Raw genomic sequence first — 24,593 nt, 5'->3', positions numbered from 1 at the left:
GCCAGGATCATGAAGAGAGCCGGCTATTCAAGAGCTTTCTTTCCCCAAGCCTGGGGACACTGAGGCAGAGCCATGTAGAGTCATCAGCAGCAAGCCAGATTCCTGTCTGGGCTCCTTAATCTTTGTTGGACACCTGGGTCTCTCTCTTGCTTCCTTCCTCCTTCTTGGGCCCTTCCTGGGGAGGAGGCTGCTGGCTGCAAGCTGTGAAGCTCACTTCAGCATTAAATGTTTTTCTTGAGTTGCAACTCCCAACTGACACTGTGTACCTGAGCCAGTTCTCTGTGTGCAGCCCCTGGGTCCCGAGCCACCCAAACTGCCCCAGAGAGGAGGAGGATGGGAGCTCATCTCTGCTGATCATGCCTGTCGGCTTTCACTCCTTGCCCAGGAGGTTCCTATTCTGAAAGAGGACCCTGGAGGGTGGCAAGGATGAGCTAAGGTTATGAGTAGCCACACGTTCAGGTATTATGCCCTCTGCCTGGTGGCATTCCCTGCCTTGTAATTAGGTCAGACAAGCCCTGTGAGACAGGCAGGCAGGCAGGCTCTGAGTTTCTTCTGAGGGATGCAGCTACTAATGTCCAGTGAGGAGAAGGACACACCCAGAGCCCCAGAGCTGGACAGATCCAAGACTATTTGACCTTCTAGCATCTGAAGAGTTTGAACAGTTCCTGCCCCCATTTATTTGCCTCTCCTATGCCTATTTTTGTCCCTGTTTCCAAAATTTCAGGTGACATTTCCATGACCTTTTCAGGTACCCTTTTGCATCTTTAGCTTCTTGTCACAAGCAACTGTTTTTGTTCTAAGAACAAGAACTGCTTCGAGGCTCTGCTCTCAGGCACATGTCTAACTCTCTGAGAGCTTCTGAGACCCACAGTGATGCATTGCAGCGCGTTGCAGTGTGGGCTGGGCAGAGCAAGGGACTCAGTGAGCTAAAGCCTTGTGATCTTTCTCCCTGATAGGCTAATCTCTAAGCCACAAACTCCTTCCTGGCTGAGCACAGGGCTCACGTTCTGTGTGTTTCCTCAGGGAAAGTTGAAGGTGCCTGGATTTTCAACCTCAGCCACCAAAGCCTCGGGACAGAGTGGTGCCACTCCACCCACCTGCCTCTTGCAAGGTCACCTGTGGCAGGGAGTGAGCAGACTCTGCTCCACCTGGGTAATGAGAGGAAGTCAGAATGAAAGAGTGAAAAGAGCAGGTTAGAAAATCCTTCCTTGCGATTTCACCCATAACAGCGTGCCTTTTAGTTTGGGGGGCTGCTCAGTTAATTTATCAATTTACATTTACTGTGTAGGTTCCACCTTATGCTAGGTTGTTGGGGTTTAGAGAGACAAAACTCTGGGATACGACTGTGTTGATGACTCTTCTCTTCACTGCGAGGCAGGAAGTGACAAAGGCAACTTACAGGAAGAGGGTCTGATTCTGCTTCTGCTTTCAGGGGACTTTACCCTTCATGGCAGGGACACAGCTCCTATTGTGACAGAAACTTGGAGGCTGTCACTTCTTTACAAGGTGGCTGAGAAGGAACAGAGAGCTAATCAGAGCTGAAGGCAGGTGTAACCTTCAAGGCATTCTCCTAGTGGCTCAGGCACCATGACCCAAAGGTTGCATACCCTCCCAAACAGCACCAGTTGGGGACAAGTGTTCAAACACAAGGGCCTGTGGGTGTTGACAGTGGGGAATTAGAAAGTTCACATTCAAGCCACAACATAGGCCAAGCCCATAAGGAAGCTAATGACATAGAGAAAAATCAGGCACTCAATATGCAGGCTCCAACCTGCCCACCGCTCTCTTCCCTTCCTCTCACTTATTCATCCTTTCATCTATCCAACCACCTGTATTTTTGTCATTTTAAAGAAAGGGTCTTACAGTAATATTTAGTCTAGGTTGGCACTGAATTTATGAGCTTCCTCTTGCCTTACCTTCCCAAGTGCTGGCATTACAGGTGTGTGCCACCTTGCCCAATCCAGTCAACCCACTAATACAACATCCATCCATCTTCCCCCGTCAGTTCATATACTCTTACATTCATTTGTCCATCCATCTGTCCATCCGTCCATTCATCCATCCAATAATTTATCCATCTATCTATCCATCCATCTAACCATACGTCCACCCACCCACCCATATATCCACCCACCCACCCATCATCCACCCACCCATCCATCATCTACTTGTCCATCCATCCATCCATCCATCCATCCATCCATCCATCCATTCACCTGCCCATCATCCATCCACATAAATACCCCTCCCACCCTTCCCTATCCATCATCTTCCTTCTTATCAATTTAATCAATCCATTTATTCCATTTTTCCTTCCTCCCTGCCAGACTTTGTAGTCATGGTACACCTAGTTCTATAACATGTTCCTTTGAGAGGAAGAGGATAAAACTAGTCAAACTCTCCCATCCAGAAAGATGCTCATGACTTCCCCAAAAGGAACTGGCCTGATCTCCAACTGGCATCATCAAAGTATTCCGTCAGGTGCCTACTGCCTCCTGGGCACACTGGCTTCTGAGAGGTGAGGTGAGTGTGGCGGTGAGGAGCCAGGTGGAAGAGAGAACCATAGAGCACAGCAATAGGCACTCCCAGCAGTGAGCCTCACCACAGTGTGGAGATTGAGGAGGTCCACAGCTCAGCACAGATGGGCACCTCAGAGCAGAGTGGTGGCAAATCGCTGTGTGGTACCATGGAGCAGAGGGCAGCTCAGGTGGCTCCTTGGCAAAGACGCCATTGTCCTTCTGCATGGTCCCCTTTCAACTTTCAACCTGGAGCCTGCACAGCTCCTGTGAGGCTTTTGCTGTCTCTGTGCCCTCTGTGGCTATGCACCACAGCCTGATGCTATCTGGTCACCAGCTCTAATATGGCCTTAGCTAGCCACAGAGGATGGGTCCTGAAGTGCATTGTCCCTTAGTCCTCAGGCTTCTTTCCAGGTCACTCTGATGTCCTTCAACTGCAGTCTGCCGTCATTGGAGAAGCTGAGCTAGACAGCGGGGGTTTCTTTCACATTGGTTCTCCACTCTGACCCCTCCCAGAGCTCAGCATCCAGCAGTTGCATCGTAAGTTTTCAAGGGGTGAATTGCTCGCATGTGTCTGTGCTGGTGTCATGTATGGGAGTCATCTGGGGTGGATGGAGGCTGTTGGGCTGGAATCGCCCTTGCTGGGTCCTTGAGGGCCCAAGGGGAAGGAAGAAGGGTCCGGAGCCTCAAGAGTCTGAGAGGAAGGAGGAGGAAGCTACAGAAAGCTCTCTGGAAGAGGAAGTCCCTCTGACTGAGAAGGGTGGCTGGACTTGGAGCAGCTGGACAAGGGTCCTGGCAGAGAACACAGTGAAGGGTGTTGAAAAGGTGGGCAGGAGCCCACTGGGTGTGTCTTGGCTGGGTTCTGGAGCTCTTGGATGCAGAAGTGAACCCTAGCCAGGACAATCACTTGCTATGTGATTTTAGGCAAATGGCTTGGCCTGTCTAAGGCCCAGTTTCTCCATGTGCGAAAAGAGAGAGATTTCCAAAATGTTTATCTCCCTGGGTAGTTTTGACTCTTGCCCAGTTGAGCTGATCAGCAGACAGTCACTTATCACTGTCGGAATCATATAATTCTGCACTTAGATTGTAGGAAATCATAACTTAAGGAGATAGGAGAGCTGCCAGGGCAACATGACTTGGGAGGACAGCAGCTGGGATTGGCCTTCAGATCCCTCAACCCCATAAGGCGCTTCTTGTGTCTTCCCACACCGATGTCCTTCCTTTGCCCTCCTCTACCTTCCTAAGTGCCCAGTCTGGCCAAGGGACAGTGGGTGTTTCCCAACTGGCCTCTGTGTAGTGTAGAGTAGTGGTGGGGACAGAGACATGCTTGCTGCACCTTGCAGATCACGCTGGAGCCTGAGCAGGCTGCTTGGAATTGTCTTTTGCCTTGTATCAACCCTATCATGACTCATCAGGTCTCATCTACTCAAGGCCCCATGTGACCATGGGCACAGTGGCTCCTGCCCGCTTCCAGACTGTGTGTTCAATGAAGGAGGAACGGGAAAACCCCAGGGCACATTAACTCTTTGGATTGTTCACCCCTGAAGTGTCCCAGGCTAGGCCATCCCAGGAACTCCTGGGGACCAAAGTTGGAGCTGGGCACCTTGAGACCTGTGACTGGAGTCAACTCTGCCCTTATAGGCACAGGGCTCCCTTATCACGTCCCCATATCACTTCCAGGAGGGTTTCTCTTAGGATATTTAGCTTGATAATTATCTCCTCAAGTCCCCCCAAGAAGGGAATCTCAGGGACAGTACCCCCAGGTTCATCCAGTATCTCCTGGTCTTTATACCTGCCCACCAGAGACATGGTTTTTCAGGTACCAGTAAAAATGTCCCTTCTACAGGGTTCTCCCAGTACCCACAGTATCCTGTCGTTCCATCTGTCCTATCCCCCTGGCTTAGTGGCTCCTATCTGCCTCCCCCAAGAAGTGATGTGGACTTGTACTGGTGACTTGCATAGTGCCGATTTTGGGACAGGAACCCCAGCTGTCTTGTTTACTGTGGTCATTCCAATGCCCTGCTTAGGCCTGGAACACAGTAGGCGCTCTAGTGTTGGCTAGAGTACCTAGTGTGTGTTCAGCCTTGGGGAAGGTGTGAGTTAGAGAGAGGGGACACCAGGGGCACTGATGTCCTCTGGACAGTCACATCTGTCTCTGATACTGGTCTTAGAATAGCTCTTGGGTTCCCTAGCCGCCCTCATCTTCTGTGCTATTTGTGTTGGAACAGAGTAACTGCTCATGTGAGCTCTGGGTCTCCTGTTCTCTGTGACTCTAGATAATTATCTGTCCCTTATTAAGCCCTTAATTATCCAAGCAGCTAATCAGGCTCCAGAATATAAGGGTTCCTCCTCATAAGGATTGGAGGCAGGGGCAGGCAGCTGTTGAACTTCCCCAAGCTTGGCAAGGTAAGGACAATCTTCCACCTCTGGCTTTTCCCTCAGTGCCTCATCCAGAACTGACATTTTATAAATGAGAAAGCAAAGGCTGCAGAAGGAGAAGGAACTTATGTGCAGTTTTTCAGTGAAGAGGGGGTATCTCTGTCCTTGTCCCCTGTCTGATGCTTTAATTCACAGGTAACCTCTGAACACTGCTGTCTTCAAACACATAGGGCTTATGGTAACCAAGTGGAAAGCAGAATCATCAGGTCTCTGTGGCTCCATCCTGGGGCCCTGGGAGAGGAAGGAGGGATGTCTAGTCTGAGCTATGGGAGCTGAGAGCTCACCTGGGCCTCAAGGGGGGGTGGGGAGCAGGGGCAGCATGGTGGTTAGTTCCTACTGGTTTTGAAGCCTTTGAGGCTGCAAGTGGGAGAGGGAGCTGATGGTGGAGGTGAGGGCTGAAAGGAGCCCTTGAGGGCGGCCAGATGGTAGGTAGATGGAGGGCAGGGTCTGTAGAAGGGAGGCAGAGCTCAGGCAAAAGTGCCACCGGAATCTGGGTATCTCTGTGTCTCCTGGGAACACAGCATGGCCTTTTAGTTCTAGAATGGTAAAAACTGTGCCTAGACAGCAAGAATGGTAAAAACTGTGCCTAGCCAGCAGTGAAATATGTCATTGACTTTGGCCTGGGCATGGGAAATCTTCTGGCAGGGCTGTCTGCCCATCTGTGGGATGGGTGACATTGGAAGGGACATTTTGGACTCCTTTGTCCTTGCACAGAGCCTTGCGGCAACTTTCAGAGAGCTTTGTCCTGGAGTGCCAGACACGAGCGCTTGCTTGGGGCACACACATGTGATTCACAGGGGCCAGGGAACTCCTGGGCCCATATGGTTTGAGAGTTTGATAGATCTCACGTTCACTTTGGGACTATAGGGCTGCTCTTCAGAACTGCTTCTTTTCATCCCCTAGGTCCCAGGCTCTTTAGCTGCCCTTCTGACCACTTTGTCATTCTAACCCTTTATATCAGCTTGCCCTCCTGGTTTTCAGATCCGGGAGTGGTAGGTCTGTCTGCTGGGGTCACCTTGCGGCAGTATTAAGTGGGAGCTGGATGAGTGGATGTCTGAATTAATGGATGAACGAAGGAATGAATGAACAGATGAGGGGGCGGATGAATAAATGGGTGAATGAATGGGTGAAGAGATGAGGGGGTGGATGGATAAATGAGTGAATGTGTGAGCTCATGGGTGAATAAAGGAATGGATAGAGGAGTGAATGAGTTGATGAATGGCTAGATAAGCAAATAAATCTATGAATAAATGTATAAATGGATGAGTAAGCAAATAAGCATAGGAGTGAAAAGATGAACTGAAGAATGGATAGATGAATTAATGAACAAGCAAGTGAACAAATACGTGAATGGATGAATGGATACAAGCTCATACCTGAACTGGGAAGGCATGCCCAGGGAGGTTTGACTGGGGGGTCGGAGAGCCGTGGGTTGAGGGTGCTGTAGTGAGTCTGACTGCTGCTCCCTCTCCAGGCAGACACAGGCTAGTTGCATGGCCCCCTCCTTGATTCATTTCAGTCATAGCTCAAGCCAGAACTGCACACTTGGCCTCTGCTGGGAGAACTTCAGGAGTTGGTAAGTAGAGGACAGGAATTCTGGAGGGCCAGGGTCGAGCATGGCTTTCTTGGGAAGTGAGAGACCGAGATAGGAGCTCATTACTCAGTTTGCCATTCTCTGGCTACGAGGCCTCTTATGTCCTCAGTTTCCCTATTGGCAAGACTATGTTTCAGGGGACTTCCGGGGGTTGAGTTAGAGTGTTGGATTCCAGCGGTAAGTGAGGCTGGGCTGGAGTAAGCGAGGGACCTGGTGGGTATGTGCACACTGCAGGTCGAGCTCCTGGATACAGATGGGTTGGAGCTCCTCTGTGAGTCCAGCACTGTGGGCACTGAGCTGCATTTGAACTCATGCAGATCTGCAGCTAACCCTCTCACTGCCCGTATGGCAAGCTGCCCATTGCTTTGTGCCCATGGGAAAAGGGGATTTCTGGAGAGTACAATCCCTGGTGTGACTCCATGCCCTCTGTACAGGTGCAGGCATGCTGTGGATCCTGTGCCTGGTCCTTTGCGGCCTGCTGGCTGGCACTCGAGCTGACCCTGGGACTCTTCTGAGGTTGGGCATGGACATTATGAACCACGGTGAGTAGGTGGGCCCTGGGCTGGCACCAGGGGGGACATGGGGCAGATGGATAGGTAATGATTTCCCAAGTCTGCTGGCCTTGAGCATCTCCAGTCTATAAAGCATCAAGCTCCTCTTAGCCCTTCCATTCTACGGAAGGGGACGTGGAGGCCCAGAGAAAATGAGCCAACCTCCCAAACTCCCTCCAGTGGATGTAGTCAGAAATCTTGCTCCCTTCCAGTCCCTCCTCTTCTCCAATGAAAGGGGCTGGTGCCCATGTGTGGGCTGTGGAGGTTGACAAGTGAGGGTCAAACCCCAGCTCTGTCAACCTGCTTTGTGACCCTGGGCAAGTCCTGTGCCCTGTCTGTGTTGTCTGTGTAGAGAAATACAAACAAGGTGACCAGCTCTTCCCAGGCAGGGTTGAGTTGATATGTGGGAACAACTTCCTCAAGGAATCGTGCCTCATTTTCCACCCCATGCCCAGCTCCGTGAAACAGTTGAGGTCAGGTGCGAGAAGTCAATGGCATTTACTCAGTATTTGCTCCTTCTCTGGAAATTAGCCAGTGACTCTGCTGGCGCGGTTTCTAACAGGGTTATCACCTGAGGGTTGGGAAATCAGTCTCTCTTGGTGCTGGGCTCAAAGCTGTTGTAGCCAGTTCCCAGAGGAGTGCTCTGGTCACTTACTATGCTGTTTGTCTGGGTCCCCATGACTATATTCTGTATATGCTTCTTCACCCATTAGCTAGATTCCTAGCTACACTCTTGCTGCCCTTTAATATTCTCAAATATTCTCAGCCCCTTTTCTTCTTCTTGTTCTTCTTCTTGTTCTTCTTCTTCTTGTTGTTCTTCTTCTTCCTTCTTCTTGTTCTTGTTCTTGTTCTTCTTGTTCTTGTTGTTCTTGTTCTTGTTCTTGTTCTTCTTCTTCTTGTTCTTCTTGTTCTTGTTCTTCTTCTTCTTCTTCTTCTTCTTCTTCTTCTTCTTCTTCTTCTTCTTCTTCTTCTTCTTCTTCTTCCTCCTCCTCCTTCTCCTCCTCCTCTCCCTCCTCTTCCTCTTCCCCCTCCCCCTCCTCCTTCTTCCCTTCCTTCCTTTCTCTCCTCACCCGGCCCTGCTTCAATATCCACTCACTTCCCCGCTTCCTTTCCCTAGCCACACCCTCTGCCTGACCTGTTTGCCCTGTCTCCTCACTTCCAGTGGAAAGTTCCAGTCTTTTTCCAAAGGACCAGGTGATATTTGCCACCTCCTCCTGGCAACTGTCCCCTTCTGGCTGAGAGTCAGTTGACATCCTTTCCTCTCCAGAGGTCCAGAGTGCCATGGAAGAGAGTCACATCCTGGAGAAGATGGCTGCAGAGGCTAGCAACCCACAGCCAGGGGCAAAGGCCATTAAAGGCCTCAGCAAGTAAGCAGGGGGTCTATGTGGAAACAAGGAATGGGATGGGTAGGAACCTGGTGCAGGCAAGCGTTTTCCTGCTTTGGCCTGGGACTTCTCAGTCATGCCCTGAGAACCATTCCTTCCTGAAGTCATTTAGAGGAGAAAGTGAGCTCACTAAATACACATAAAATCAAATGGAAGCAAGTCTTCAAATGGTGGGGCTGGAAAGGGATTGGCAGTCTTCCAGTAACGGGAGGAAAGGGCTCCTTGCGAGCCCCATCATGGCTGGTTGGCGCTATCCAGACTGCTGTCCTGGGGAGTATTCTGAGGCACTATCTGGTTTTAGAGTACTATCTGGAATGGCAGATAGATTAGCAGTGTCTATTAAGAACTCAGGATGGGTAGGTGGATGTATTCTCAAATTGATTCTCAAATGATCGTTTCTGAGCCAGAGGTGGCAGTATCTCCAGGGGCATATTTGCCTAGAGTCACTTTAGGTTGTCTCGACTTGCGAGGGAACAGGACAGTGCTATTAGTATACATGAGTCGAGATCAGAGCTATTACTAAGCCCCAAATATCAAAGGTGACATTGCTGGAAAACCTGCATCCAATCCAGCCTCCCTAATTTGTTGTTGGAGAACTTGAGGACAAAAGAGGGAAAGGGACTAGCCCAAGATCACATAGAATCAGCGTGTGCCTCCCTTCACACATGAGGGTTTTATGTACATAGATTGGTTCCTGTCCAAGCCTTTGGTTTACATTTCAGATGGCCCTAGTAGATGTGGGATAGAAGTTTCCCGAGACCTCCCAGTGAGGCGGTGGCAGAACATGTAGAGGGCATTGGTCTTGTCTTCTCTTTTCTCATCACCGTATGTGTCTGTTCCCTCTAAGTATGAAGGTAAAGGATGTCTTGGAACCTGTCATCACACTGAACTTCGTACCTGGAGTGGGCATCTTCCAGTGTGTGTCCACAGGCATGACCATCACTGGCAAGAGGTTGGTGTGGGAAGGGAGAAGTGGGGAAGGAGACTGTCCTCTGGTCTCACTCTCCCATGTTCATGCACGGTGTACTGACTCTTTATTATGTGACTTCTGGGATCTGAGGTGACTGTAGACTTGGCTTCTATTTTGATGGGAGCCAGGTGAAGCAGAGCCACAGACAGAATCATTGGTAGAAGGGAAAAGGACTGAGCAGTGGACAGAGAGGTCAGGGAGGCTCTGGGGAGGTGATTACAGCTGAGCAGTGTTTCAGGTGCGTCAGAGTTCATCAAAGTAAGTGGAAGTGGGAGGGCCGGTTGTGGGACTGTGAGAAGGCCCCATCCTGAATTTTCATCATGTAGGGTTAGATCCTGCCCTTTCCATCCTCAGATGCTGAGGTTGTGGGCAAAGAAGGTAGGGATAGTAGCCCCAGTAGCAGAGATACCAACAGTGCCTGCCTGCCTGCCTGCCTGCCTGGTCTTCCAGCTTCACTGGAGGGAACATGGAGATCAATGTGGTCCAGAACATCACAGCCACCAATCGGCTTCTGCAGGATGAGGAGACGGGCACGCCCATGTTCAGGAGCGAGGGCTGTGAGGTCATCCTGGTCAGCGTGAAAACCAATCTGCCTAACAAGTAAGGGGGTCCTGTGTCTGGGAAGCATGGTGGACCGTGGTGCTCCTCCCCAACTTTCCTCTTCCTGAGCCGCTGAACTATAACCATGTCCGTCTGTGTCCTCTGTCCAACTTGATGTCATTGGTGCTCTGTTCACACCCTCCCCCATGCCTGTGTCTCAGCAAGGCCATCAGCAAGTTTGTGGACAGCACCCTGCGCAAGGTCCTTCCTGGCCTGGTGAGTGACCCTTTACAAGTCTCCAGCCCTTCTTGGTGCAGCACTGTGGCCAGGGCAGCCAGGGAATTTGCCCTTAGGCGGGGACCTTGATGGGTGGATAGAGGCTAAGGAGAGTTCAGAGTCTTTGGCCGGCTCAGGAGGGAAGTGCAATGATCACTTAGTGATGTCTGCCGTGAGCACAGGTATAGGCAACCCCAGTGTGTATGTGTCCCAGCTTGACCACCCTGCTCACGGCCAGCCCCAGAAAATGAATCCTTGGTAGTTCAGCACCGTGTGCAAGCATCTGGATTCTAGTGCAGGCTCTGCTGTTGATAGTCTCATGACGTGGGCCTCAGCGCCTCTTCCCCACTCAGCTTTTGTCCTCAGGGGTTCTTAGGATTCCCTGTGGAGTATTGTGGAGTCTCCCTGTGTGTATAACCCACTCAGGCTGTTGCCTTCTTTACCTGTAGATGTGTCCAGCCATCGATGCTGTCCTGGTGTATGTGAACAAGAAATGGACCAAGTTGACAGGTGAGCACATTCCTCTTCCACACAGGATGTCACATTAGCTGGATTTCAATGTCCATGCCCTCTGTTTCCAGCCTGTCTCTAGGACAAGAGGAGGGCTGAGGTCATGGTGTCCTCATACTGTCTAGATGAGAAGTCTGAAACCCCACAGGGTGCCTGGGTCCTTTCATTTCTCTACCTGAATTCCATGACAGCTGCTCTGCAGAAAATCCCTAATGACTCATGACCTAATGAGTTGTCTTGACTGGGTGTTCCTGAATCCTTTGTTAAAGAAGTCTGCTGTCTCTACCATTTGGGGTCCACAGTGTCCCTCAGGGCGTGAGAAAGGAAATCCAAAGGCTGAGCCTTGAAGATCCCTCCCTGCCTTCCTGTCCTCAGCAGTGGGGTCTGGGAGAACTCTTTTCTCTTCCCTCAGCCTCAGTTTCCTCACGTGTGAACAGCCCACGATTGCAACCTCATATGTGTTGTCATGGTTACAAGAGCCCTGGCGAATGAACGCTCAGACTCTGGGCCAGCAGGACAACAGGTTACCAAGATCTAAGCCACTTCTTGGGTCACATAGAGGGACAGGCTGGCTCAGGAGCGGTGGCTGCTTCCGGCTTTTTTTTTATCTGCTCCTGGAGCTGCTGCCCAACTGAATGGAAGCTCTTCTCCACAGAACCCATGCCCTTGGACCAGATGGGCACTGTCAAATATGCCTTGACAGCCCCACCAGTCACCACAGCTAGCCACATCCAGGTGGACTTTAGTGTAAGTAGCGAGGGTCCTTAGGGTGCTGCGCTCAGGCTTGGAGGTGCTGGTGTGGCTGCTTCTCCCTGACAAGTGGCTGGGAGGTGGCGAGTAGGAGGAGCCTTGCTTTGAGGACTCCCCTGCTCAAAGTGAGGCTGCTGGGGCTGGTGACTTGCTCTCATTTCTTGCAGGATAGTCAATGTTTCTCAGAGAGTGGCTGTGCCCTGACATTGTACAGATAGGGACACTGAGACTGGGAAGAGACCAGGTTAAAATGGCTTCTGCAATGTTGTGGCAGAGCTGGGTGCTCACACACACACACGTGCAAATCTCTTGGAAGAGTGTAGATGAGAGGGCCTGAGTGGCTTCCTCCTGCCATGCTGGGGCCTCTCTCCTTGCTTGTGAGAATGATGTGGTGGGACACATAAGGGCCCAAGCCAGAGTCAGAGCCACTAAAATGACCTAAACACTCCTAGGAGAAACTGCAGGGGACCTAGTGGCTGATGCTTTTGTCTTTTCAAGCCAGATCTACCCACTGCCACCTGTTCCACTCTAACAGTGTCTTGCTGACTTGAGATCTGACCCGAGTCCCAGTGGTCAGAGGACCAAGACTCCCCTGGTCTCATTCCCACATGACTGAGTGTCCCTCCTGTTGTACCCCAGCCTGTAGTGCAGCTTCAGGAAAGCCAAGTTATCCAGCTCGCCACTGATGGGTCAGCCCCGGAGTTCCCCGAGGACGCAGCCAAGGGGTCACAGCTGCTGCTCTCAGCCTCCTTCCTCACAGCTGAGCTGGCCCTTCTGCAGAAGTCCTTGGAAGTAAACCTCAATGACAAGAGGGTGAGCCACCCCCTCACTCCCACTGCTTTCGCCCCTGTACCTGGGAATGGTCCGGGGTCAGACGCAGGACCAGCGTAGGAGAAGTGAGGCTGATTGGGGCTTTGAAGGCAATTGTCCCTGCCTACTGCTCACTCCTCTGCCCATGTGACCTGTGTCTACCCGTCTGCACAATCAACCATTTAGTGACCCACCTACATTTTTTTTTAAAGGAAAAAAATAAGTGTACATGTGGAGATCAGAGGGCAACTTTCTGAAGTTGGTTCTCTCCTTCCACGGTGGTTCCAGGCACTGGGATCAGGTCAAGGCTTGTGTGGCAGGAGGTCTCATCCTCTGTGCCACCCCAACACCCTTCTCCCTACATTTCTCATGCCCTGACAACCGCTACTTTCCTTTGCCCCAAATCATCATCCATCTGCTGTGTCTTCATGACCTGGTTCTATTCCCCACCTCACATCAATACCACAGACTGTGGATAAGTGTGCCTCTACATCACCATCAATACCACAGACTGTGCATAAGTGTGCCTCTACATCACCATCAACACCACAGACTGTGGATAAGTGCGCCTCTACATCACCATCAACACCACAGACTGTGGATAAGTGCGCCTCTACATCACCATCAACACTCATGGCTCACCATTGTCCCTTCTGTCACCCACCTGTTCATCCAGCTGGGTACCCTTCCCTCTCCTCCATTGCTCCAACACACCATATTACCACCCATCTTGCTGCCATCCATCCGTCTTCTCACCAATCGATCCATCTATTTCGTCCCAGGCACCATCTGGTTTCCACTCAGCCACTCTGCATCCATCCCACCCATTACCACCCACACTGGTTCCTTCCCCCCACTTCCATCTACTCATCTACCCACCCTCCCCATTTCATCGCTCATCTGTTGTTCTGTGTCCCCTTCCATTTGCCTGTCTGTCTATATACTTGCCTCGCCCTCTCGTCCCTCACACCTGACCATGCTCCCATCCATCTCCCTGCTTTTTCATTTAAGGTTTTCTCAGTATTTGATCTTGGGTCAGGAGCCATGGGAGCTGGGGTGTGTAAATAATGGTTGGGGAACGGAGGGTTCTCCCCAGGTTGATCACAGAGTTGTACGTGAGATGAAGGAAGAGGCTCTAAGGCCCCCAGCTTCCTGAAGCAGAGTGGTGGATATCGGATAATGACTTTACACAGTGCCCACTTTGACTTTGATTTGTAGGTTGGTAAGCTGTCACACACCACTAGGACACTGGCTGGCTTCATCCCGAAGGTGAGTATCCCAGTTACCTGTGACCATTGCTCTCGTTTTGTCCTCCAGGCAAAGGAGACTGGCTTGGGAGGCAGCCGCTCAATGTGCCTGCCCTTTGCCCAATGTGGAGACATCCCAACCTTTCCACAGAGCACTCTCTGGGCTCAGCCACAGACAGCTCAGCTCTTGTGAGTCCTGTGTTCATCATGGAAATAGTTAAAATGTCATGTTTTGCCTCTTTCCTTTCCTAAGAGGCACAGCCAGGCCTTTTCATACTGAGCTTCCAGCAGAAACCAGCTACTTCCTGAGACACCCTTGGGCTGAAGTCCAAGGGCTGGCTTTGAGAATATGCCTTGGACTTTGCAGGTGGCCAAGACCTATCACAAACCAAAGCCCTTGCTGATCAAAGTCAAGATAAACAAAGCCCCCAAGGTCACCATGAAGGCTGGAAAGAGCCTGATGCACCTTCATGGCAGCCTGGAGATGTTTGTAGCACGGCGACATGGCAAGCACCCGAAATCCCTCTTTCTCCTGGAGACTGTAAGTGGGGCCCTCTCACCTTGGGGAAGCTCCCAGGCTGAGGGGTGCTTGGATTTTAGTTAAGAGTCAAGGCACAGATGGACTGACCTGATCTTAGGCATTACAGCAAGCTATATGGTGGTTTAGTGTCTCCTCTCTCCCTCCAACGCTCCTCAACCCCCAAGGATAGTAAAGCCTGCTCCAGAACTGTGGAAGACTAAAGAAACCCCACACCCAGTGCTTGCTGAGAGATGTTTGAAGGGTTGAGCAGGAGCTATGCAGGGGAGCGGATGATGTTGAGAAGCATCTGTTACTACCATGTGCAGACATTAGCCATGGGTCAGGTGCTTAAGAACGTTCATGCTGATCCAGGATAAGGAGAGATAAGGATCCCGGGAGAGGGGTGTGGAGAGGCTTCTGGGTTCAGTTCCAGGACAGGACAGGAAGCAGAGGTGCCAATGGAGGACCCATTGCCTTCTCTGCTCCCTCCCCCATGCCAGCACCTTGGTCTGGAAACGCACTACTCAGTGCGTGAGAACCAGCTGCAGATGGCCACCTCTCTGGACAGGTAGGAGCTCTGGTACCATGGTGACATCCCTGTAGGAGCCCTGGCTCTATTCCCCACCTCACTCCCTTCTATCTCACCATCACCATTACCACCACAGACTGGGGCACAAGTGCATCGCTGTGCCACTGTCACCACATGCTTCTGGCCATTGTCTACTCTTGCTCTTGTCCATTGGCTTTCAACTCCAGGTTCTCCCCCACTCACCCAGACCCATCCACCATAACCCACACTACCAGGATACTCTAGTCATTCAGCCTGCTTTAGAACCCTCGCTAAGCTCCGCACTGCCTATGTGGTCTTATCTTAAATCTTAGCTCGCCACTCCAAGGCTTTCTAAAATCTCCTTCCGCCCTTATTCATCCACTTTGCTCTTCCGTAGTGAGTTTGGATTTGGTCTTTAGCCCCCTTCATTCATAGGCCTTTGCCATTTCTTCCAAATGAACCAGGGCCTCAACTGCTACTTCCCCCAGGGCATCTTTAGCTCTGTGCTTTCCTCTAGTGAAGCACGGGCCACACACCCTACTTCCACTATCTTGCTTGATTCTTACACTCTCAGGGAAAGGATCCTTACACCAGGGTTTACACTCAGCCACTCACTGACTCCTCTGCTCGCCGCAGCAGTTCATCTGAATTGAATTGTGTCAGGACTCTTTCAGTCAGAGTCCAGCTGGAGCTGCTTTGCGGCCTGATAGGGAATCTTTTGACTCATGTGTCATTGGGATCCAGGCACTCAAAGTTCTCAAGAATCTGGCTCCCTCTTTCCCATCCTCTGCTGAGCTCTTTGTTGCCTAAATTCTCAGGCAGCCTCTCCCCACCAGCAGGTAGTAAAGGGACCCCAACAGAAAGAGGTGACCCCAACAGAAAGAGGTGACCCCAACAGAAAGAGGTGACCCCAACAGAAAGAGGTGACCCCAACAGAAAGAGGTGACCCCAACAGAAAGAGGTGCCCTGGTCTAGTACTACTCTTCTCATAGTCACCAAGGCCTGGGGTCTTGTTTGGGTCACATGGGCAAGGCTAGACCAATCATAGTTACCAAGAGATGGAGTGCTCGTGGGTGGCCTGGTCCCAGGCTGCGTCTCGGCTGCGGATTGTTTGCCCACACGGTTGGCTGTAGAGATGTAGGGTATTTTGCTAAGATGGGGCATGGCCAGGCAGAATCCAGATGCCTACCCAGTGTCCTGTCCTGATGCTGGTATGTTTTAGTGTCTCCTGGGAGCTATGCTGGGGAGGGGAAAGGAAGGACTTCCCTTGTGTCCTTCAAGGATCTGGGTCTGGCCTGCTGGATTGTAAATGGAGCTGCATACATGATCAAGGACCCAGAGTTTGGAAGAGCAGGGTTCATGAGAGGCCATTCAGGAGGGCTGGGAGCCATGAGGACAGAATGGGAGGGGACGAGTGGTGGTCACCCTCCCATCACGGATCACATGCAAGCAGGTGGCAGAGAGAACACCTGTAGGGGGCTGTGACACTGAAGAGCCCCTCTCTCAGTGAGTCGCTCTGACCATGCTTTCTCCATATCCTTCCCTCTGCTTTGTAGTTTACTGAGCCTGTCCCGAGTGTCTTCTTCAATTGGCAACTTCAATGTAAGTGTCCCACGTGCTTTCGCCTGGCCATCTGAAGGAAGCATGAGTTTACAGGGGATAGGCCCTACCATGGAATCAGAGTAAAGAGAGCAAGGCCACTCACATTCTTTGGGGCTCCTGACACTATCTGACCTTGATGAAGGCCCATAACCCTTCTGAGTCCTTGTTCCCTTTCCCATATAGAACTTGGACAACGCTATGGATTCATCCATTCTAAAAGCATTACCATGGTAGTGGCTTTGACTGGCCTTCATTGGCCAGGCTGTTATTTCAACTAGTCTCTAGCCACAGGGCTGCTTGCACAGCACCCAATCAAGTAGGCACTAATATGACATCAGCCACTATCCTTGTGGACATGTGAGCCTTCCTGGGAACCAGGGAGTAGGCATGGCCATAACTCACACTCATTGGCCCAAGGAGCTGGTGGACACATGGCCAATATGAGCTCTGAATTTTCTGTTAGATCAGGAGTGCAGGCCATGAACCCCTCCTTCCTCCTGAGTGTCCCCATTCCTGCACCGAGACCCATCGCCCCACACATCACCTTAACAGGGATTAGGAGCAGAGCAGGGCTTAGCCCCCAGGCCTGAGGCTGCTTAGACAAGCTGTTTGCTGTCTCTAATGTCCTCTTTTGTGTTTCCCAGTGAGGGCAGGCTGAGGAGGGATGCTGAGCTGCCTTGGGGGGTTTCCCTGTCTTTCCCTTCCAGGAGACGAAGTTAACTGACTTCCTCACTGATTATCTCCAGAAGGCCTACATCCCTGTGGTGAACGGTGAGGCTTCTCCGAGAATCAGAATGCATGCCACCAAAGGGAGCTTTCACCTGTGTGGTCTCAAAGTTTTGGGAGTAAATGACCAATGCCCAAACATTGAGGTCAAAGTAGGCTTATTGGCACCTTCTGGAGGCAAAAGCCCACTTCACAATTTCGGCTCTGACCTTTGACCTCCTATCATGAATGTGATTTTGGCCTGTGATATAAAGGCAAGGCAGATAGGTGCTCTCTGCCCGTGTGGCCAGCAGACCTCAGGAACCCATCATGACACTAACCCTGCCATGCAGCTCCAGGCAGTGTCTTATTAATTGCCAAGCATTTTTCCTGTGTTTGTTTCTCAGATGTCCTCCATGTTGGGCTTCCACTCCCAGACCTTCTGGCTATCAATTACAACCTGGCTGAGTTGGACATAGTAGAGGTGAGGGAAGGGCTGGGGGAGACCATGCCAATGAACACTTTGGCCAATGGGAGATCAGTAAGAGCTAGCCTCTGTAGGGGCAGAGTGGGGGAAGGGGAAGGCCATCGATGTAATCTCTCCAGTTCCAGAACAAGGGCCTTGGCCAGGGCTGCACAGAAGGATTCTCCATCTTACCACTCTCTTGCTCTGTCATCTCAATCTCTCTATGTCCCTCCCCATTTCTGGGTTGAAATGTGGACATCAACCTCAGAGAGCTGTCCTGATTTTCTAAGACAATGAACCTGAAGGCCCATAGTAAATGCTCAATAAATACAAGCTTCTCATTGCATGTTGGGCTTTGAGCCTTGAGTGTTAAGTGGACATTTCTCTCATGCTGTCTCTCTACTCTAGGAGGTAACAAGGTATATTCCTATTTGACAGTTGAAAAAGTGAAGGCTCAGAGGGGCAAAGGTACCTTCCAGGTCACAAGGCCTTTGCTTATAAGTGTTGCTTTTCATCTCCTGGCCATGGCTGGTTCCATCTGTTCCTGAGCCTGGGTGTCTCTTTTCATCACTCCCAATCCCCTTGTCACTCAGCTCTTTTCTCCCACCAGGGTGCCCTGGTGTTGGACTTGAAGATGGAATGACCATGGCAAGACTCTGACAACTGCCTTCAACCGCCATGGTTCTGCACCAGCAAAGGAACCCAAATGGGAGCCAGATGTGCCTGGCCCCGACACCACTGGTTACTTCCTGTGACAGGAGAAAGTTAGAGGCCTGGTGGGCCTCGGAAATAAACAGGAAGAAGACTCTCACACAATTCAGTGTTTCTGTCTCTTTTTGTAGCCAACAAACATGTGTGGTTTTTTTGTTTTTGTTTTTGTTTTTGTCCCCTTTGATGGGTTTAGGGTCTAAAACCAGCCTGGGATCTGAAGGAAAGCTGTCCCAGATTTCAGGTGGGTTAGTTATGTGTCAAGCATCTGCTAATAGTTACTCTTCATTCTTTCCCTGCCTCTGATTATCCAGAACTCACGGGAAAGACAAGTGGGGTCACCCCTATTCACTGAGTAGATGGTGGAAGCCCGGAGTGGCTCACTCTCTGTCCAGGGTCTTCCTGCTTCAACTCTGTGCCCCAAGTCTTGGTAATCTGAAGATGTCTCTGTTCACATGGAGTCATGTGGCTGAGGAGGTGATTGTCAACATTTCCCAGACAGGAAAGTTGAAGCTCAGAGTGGCCTGACTGGCACCTAGGGCACATCAGGGCACATAGGGGCACATCAGGGCACATAGAGCACATCAGGGCACAGGGCTGGGATTGGAACTTGGGCTCTGCAGCTAGCCAGCCTTGGCTTAACTCAACCCTGCCTCTTTCTCTGCTGTGTGTTTTGGGTGAATTATGGTACTAATGGGAGCCTCATTTTTCCTTACCTGTACCAGTGCCAATCCCAGCAGGGCTGTGTAAAGTTTATACGACTGGCATCGTAGGTAGTGCTCAGACAGAGACGGGGTTCTGAGGCCTCAAGTGAGCAGGTGTCTCTGAGCCAGGGTGTGGCTGAGCACCACGGAGTGTATGAGCATCTGGCCATGTATAGCAGGTTTGGGATCTGGGGCCACCATAAGCACTAGAAGGTCATGTGTAAGAGAGGTCTGAGTGTCTGCAGTATTTGCCTGTGTCTGAACATGCCCCTCCATTTACACATAACCTGGCCAGAATGCTCCTGTGCCTCCCATCTGCCTCTGCCCTTTTCTTGGGATTCCTAATATATATATATATATATATATATATATATACACACACACACACACACACATTCTTAATATATATTACATATATATTACATATATATTAAGAATATATATATTCCAGCTAGGGCTGGAACCCAGGACCTCACCTAAGCTGGGCAAGTGTTCTACCATTGAACAAATTCCTAGTTTCATGGTTTTTAAATTGACTCTCTTTTTTTTTTTTTTTGAGACAGGGTTTCTGTGTTACAGTCTTAGCTATCCTGGAGCTAGCTCTTATAGACTAGGTTGGCCTCTAACTCACAGAAATCTGTGTGCCTCTGCCTCCTGAGTGCTGGGATTAAAGGCATGAGCCACCACTGCCCGGCTTTAAATTGACTCTTTTTAATCTACATGTACATTTACACCTAGCGAAGTTAAATGTGTATGTTTTAAGTCAATGCTGAAAATGAGTATGACCTGCTAGAATGTAAAATTCATACAAAACCAGCCATGTGTATTGGACTCTTCCTGTGATCAGCCCTGGAGAGCACCAGGGTGGTGGCTGAGCGCCTGTGCATCCATACTCGGGTGTGTATGTGTGTCACAACACTGTGTCTGCATGTGGCAAGACTCTGGTGTAGGAGTTGGGACTGATGTGAATGCGAGGAGTCTAAGTCTGGCACCTGCCCAGAGACTGGCTAGGATACCAGTGTTCCTCAAGCCCGTGGAGCCTGGCAGCTGGCTCTCTTCCAACCTGGCATAGATCCATACCACAGAGGAGGAAGGTCCGGATGCCAGGGCCATGCCCTTGTCCCTCACTGTCACCTAATCCCATCAGCCATCATCCCCTGGACTGTGGAACAATAGCAACCTTGAAGCAGTACTGGCAGGTCCCGATGTCTAGTTAATCTATGGGCGGTGACACTTGACACGGTGTTAGAGATTTCTCTGTCCCTGCGTGTTCAGGAACATACTCACGGCCGCTTACCAACTTATAGTCACCTTCCCAGGTCCAGTGTGCAGCTGGGAAACCAAAGCACAGCATGTTAGAGGGAAGTCCTGGGTCTACTGGGACCCCAGGCACAGCGTAGCTTCTCACACATGGCAGCTCCTGCCCAAGTCTCTGTTTCTTTGGGCAAGGTTTGTATGCTTGCTGTGTGTTCAGACCCTTTCAGATTGGCTCTGGGAAGGACAAGACCAGGCAAGGGAGCTTGGTGCCCTCACTTGGCTCCATAACTGATGTCCTCTGCCCCTGGACTCTCTCACCTTTCAAGACTCTGCCAACTCCAACAGATGAAAGCGAGGCTCAGAGGAATGAGGAAACTTCCCTGATGGCCCACACATGTATATGAGGCTGGCCTTGAACTCATCTGCCCTGAGTCCCAGCCAGTCTCCTTCCCGCTCCTTTCTGAGCACTGAGCACTGTATAGATCACGTAAAGAAGCTGAGATGCAAGGCCCCAGAGCAGGCAGGGAGCTGAGCTAGGTCTTCAGTGCAGATCCACGACTACCAGTCCCCAGAGACACGCCGGGGTAGCCTACCTGGAAAGGACATGGTGATGCTCCTCAAAGCAGTGTCCCCCGTACCCTGCTTCTCCATCCTCTGTCCACTGTTTGCTCAGGTACCTCCCAGGATGTTACCATCATCAGAGCCTCTCTAGCACCCTTGTCCCCCATTCTCAATGTCCTTGTTGGGCGTCATTCTGCAGTAGGAGCAATCACAGGAGATGAGCCCATTGCAGATGTGAAAATGGCTCTACAAGGCCTAGGACCTAGGACTGCAGAGGGTGTCTTTTGCCTCCTCTGCCCTGATCCCTTCCATGGTTCCTATACCCACCACCAGGCCTGCATACCACCTTCTTAAACATGCAGGCTACAGCCCTCTGCCCTTAGTCTGGTGGGTGGGGTCTGTGAAAAGTAGGACCCCGGGATAGCAAGATAGCATTTTCCTGAGTCTCCTCCACCGACAGAATCCACTCCTTGATTCTACATGAGGTGGCGGGGGATGCCTGGGCTGCAAGTAGGGATGTAGACCTTGGGAGGGGGATGTAGACCTGGAGGAAAAAGAGAAAGCAAGCAAGGAACCAGTAGCATTCCTGCCTTCCAAGAGGCTGAGCCAGGCAGGTGAGCAGGGTCAGTGTGGAGTGAGAGAACTCGAGTGTGTTGCTATTGTTTCCTCCCAGGATTTTTGTTTGTTTGTTTGTTTTTGAGACAAGGTCTCTCTAGACAGCCTAGGTTGGCCTCAGGTTCACAGCAATTATTGTGACATGGTGAATGAGGGCCCTACAAGGCAATAGTACCTGCATCCTTCTCCGAGGCTGCCTGGACCCTCACATCCCCTGTTGTCTATGTAGTTCATCGAGTGGCCAATAACTTGGAGGCTGAGGCTGCATTGTGATGGCCTTGGGCCAGCTGCTTCCCTTCAGCCTGCCCAGGGCTCCTGGGGGCGTAGGAGATGATATAGAATGAAGGTCCCTGGGCCAGGATGGCACCAGACGCAGTTACACATGCAGAGGCAGTGTGCACAGTCAACACTGAGTAGACGAGGGAGGTGCCGTTCCTTCTTCCTCCTCCAGAGTGTCTTCAATGCATTGTGGCTACCTGGTGCTGGTGGGCATGGAGCGGCAGCAATGGTGGCACCCACACGCCTGGCTGGAAGTGAGGGACCTCTTAGCATAACCACTCAGGAGAGGCCTAGCTGGTGCAGGCATGCCAAGTGGTCCCTCGCTCCCACCGCTTGTGAGTGGACTTGTGGACTCTGCTCCTGACTGTTCACCCAAGAAATGGAAACTATAAGTACATGTCCACAAAAAGATGTGACAAAAATGTACAGTGTCGCTTCATTCATAATAGCCAACAGCCAGAAGGCCACAATGCTTCTAGATGGAAGATGGCAAAAGCAACTGAACCATGGAGCATCTGTGTGTGGAGTAGCCCTCAGATGGAGAAACACTGCGCCTCTCATGACCACGTGAAACAGTTATGTGGACATGGAGTGTCAGAAGGAGGGAGCTCACAGGACACAGACACCATTGTATGCTATCCCTATCCACTGTGTCAGGACAGTGGTCAGCTTTGGTGGGCCGTGATTTGGAGGGCCACCAGGGGACTTTGGGAGCGCCCAGTTTAAAAGTTCAACAAGCTACACACTTGAAACCCAGGGTCCCTTTCTGCTTGGGTTCCATATTTCAAGATGCTTGCTGTTCAGAGAACTGTGGTGGAGAAATGGACCAGGCCTGCATCAGGAAGAAGGTGGGTCCCGGCTTCAGCATTGCTGTGGGCAGCCAGGTTAGGGCTGTTGCTCTTGCTCATCTCCCTGGAGGGCCCTCAAGAAGACACCACAGACACATGGTGGTCACCTGGGCTGTCACAAGCTCTCAGGAAGATCTGGGGGACAGAGCTGGACTCAGAGGTGGTGCCTCTTTCAGTATAGAGTTCCAGAATACTTCTTGGAGGAGGTGATGTTAGGACAGACCCCTGCAGAACTAAGTCCCTAGTGTCCCCTCCAAATCATGGCCCACCAAAGTTTTATTTCTGTCCGTGGTTGTTGACTGGTATGTGTGTGTGTGTTCCCTTCAGAACTGTGTGCCCACAGACTGCCTGCCATTGCTTAAAAAGGAGGAAAAGCTGTTCATCCCAGTGTTCTGAGAACACATTAAATGGGAACATGCTGGCTATCTGTGTGTGGTTAAATGAATCATACTATGAAGATTAATTTTATCAACCTCTGTCATTTTTAATTCATGACTGCTGAAATGCCAAAGGGTGTGGCAGCCCTGGGGATCAAGGCTGCTCTTCTGTTCACAGGGATACCCCACATCAGGTAAACAGTAGGCACCCTACAATGGACCTGCTGTAGAAGGACTGACTGACTGACTGACTAACTGAATGTCTCTGCACCATTTTCTTGAAACTGCCTGCTCTGGAGTCCTGGACACCCCAAGCCTTGGGGATGGTTGAAGTTGGCAACCCTTTCCCCAAGTAGCCCCAGTCCCTTTCCCAAGGCCTGGATTTCTCCATGCTAGGCCTGCAGCTGGATTACAGGTCAAGAGGGTTCACTAGCTGGGGAGAGGGGCTCAGCCTAGCTGGGGAGAGGGGCTCAGCCTAGCTGGGGGGAGGGGTTCACCCCAGCTGGGGGGAGGGGCTGGCCCTAGCTGGGGAGAGGGGCTGGCCCCTGTGGCTTCTATACATTTCTTCCTGCCCCTGGGCGCTGACCCTGGCTTTCTCTACAGAAGGAAGGCTTAGTTCAGGCCCTCGGGGAAAACCGCAATTTGCTCCTGACATGACATATTGACGGGTTTCTGGCGGCTGTGTCCCCTTTGTGTCCCCGAGCTGCTGTGGATATATAAGGGCTGCACCTGGGCTCAAGAGTGGAGGAGTTGACAGGAGGCTGGAAACCCACCTGCAGAGCAGGAGGAACAGGCTGGTAAGGCGGCCTCAGGTGGCCTGGCCCCATCCTAATCCCCTCCACAGACCCAGTGACTCTTGCTGTTCCATCTGAATAATGGGTATAGAATGAATCTCTCTCAGAGGGAAGAGGGACCTGGGAGCACCTGGAGGGCAGCAGGAGGGAACCCCCCAACTTACAGGTCTGGGGTCCTTGCTATATAAGGCCATGGCAGGGCTGAATGGACGAGGGCCTAAGTCGCCCATGTATAGAGTTCCAGGCTAGCCTTTCTTTCTCTAAATGGTGGGACCCAACTGGTCTCCTACAATCCTGGTGTTCCCTCCACGAGAGACCCTAGGGTGACAAGGCCACTCACTGAGGACCACGTCTTAGTATACAAGGTGTACAGTCAAGTTTGTTGTTGGGTCACACGGTGCCCATGGGACACCTTTGTGCCAGGGAGAAGGTGCCTGTGCTGGGTTGACTCAGTCTGTACTAGAGACTGCAGCTTGGTGAGTGACTAGCTACTGGATCCTGCCCTCACCCCATGACAGGCGCCCTTCCTGTGCACAGGCCAGCTACATTGAGGCACAAGACAGTCCCCTCCTGCCTGTAGCTTACAGAGCTGGCCAGCCAGGATATGGACACATTTGAATAAATGCAACTTGTGAGAATTTCCTCAAAATAAATATCCCAGTGATGGGTAGGATTCTCGAGACAAGGCAAGGGGAGGGGCCTCTCTCAAAAGGCGGCTAACAGGATGGACTAGGAATCGCTACAGAGACTTCCTAAGCGACTGGAATAACATGTGCAAAGGCCCTGGGGTGGGACCGGATTTAGTATATTTAAAACTAAGGTGGTAAAAGAGATTTGTGGGTAATGGTGAGGTGTCCTGGGCCTCACTCAGCCTTGGGTAGTAGGAGTCACTGAGGGTATCCAGAGGGAGGAATAGAAGGAGGTGTGCCTAAAGAAAAGTCAGCTCTGTGGATTTATAGTTACAACCAGATATTTTTTCTCTGCCTTCAGCCCATTTCCCATATCAGTGACAATCGGAA

At 51.2% G+C, this 24,593-nt stretch overlaps 1 protein-coding gene across 1 annotated transcript; it reads left to right on the top strand.

Moving 5' to 3' along the window:
* The first annotated feature begins 6,991 nt into the window (after nt 1-6,991).
* Bpifb6 (BPI fold containing family B member 6) lies at nt 6,992-18,074 on the top strand. The gene is made up of 15 exons (XM_057781862.1): nt 6,992-7,091; nt 8,368-8,467; nt 9,333-9,437; nt 9,906-10,055; nt 10,217-10,271; nt 10,721-10,781; nt 11,437-11,528; nt 12,171-12,344; nt 13,560-13,610; nt 13,956-14,129; nt 14,609-14,676; nt 16,215-16,260; nt 16,968-17,031; nt 17,373-17,449; nt 18,042-18,074. Exons 1-15 carry the CDS (start codon nt 6,992-6,994, stop codon nt 18,072-18,074), a joined length of 1,350 nt encoding a protein of 449 aa, XP_057637845.1.
* Nucleotides 18,075-24,593: the final 6,519 nt, after the last annotated feature.

Source organism: Chionomys nivalis, chromosome 9 (assembly GCF_950005125.1).
Source record: "Chionomys nivalis chromosome 9, mChiNiv1.1, whole genome shotgun sequence".
Lineage (NCBI taxonomy): Eukaryota > Metazoa > Chordata > Mammalia > Rodentia > Cricetidae > Chionomys > Chionomys nivalis.
The sequence above is the reverse complement of the archived record's forward strand: the minus strand, read 5'-3'. Positions and strand labels throughout refer to the sequence as shown.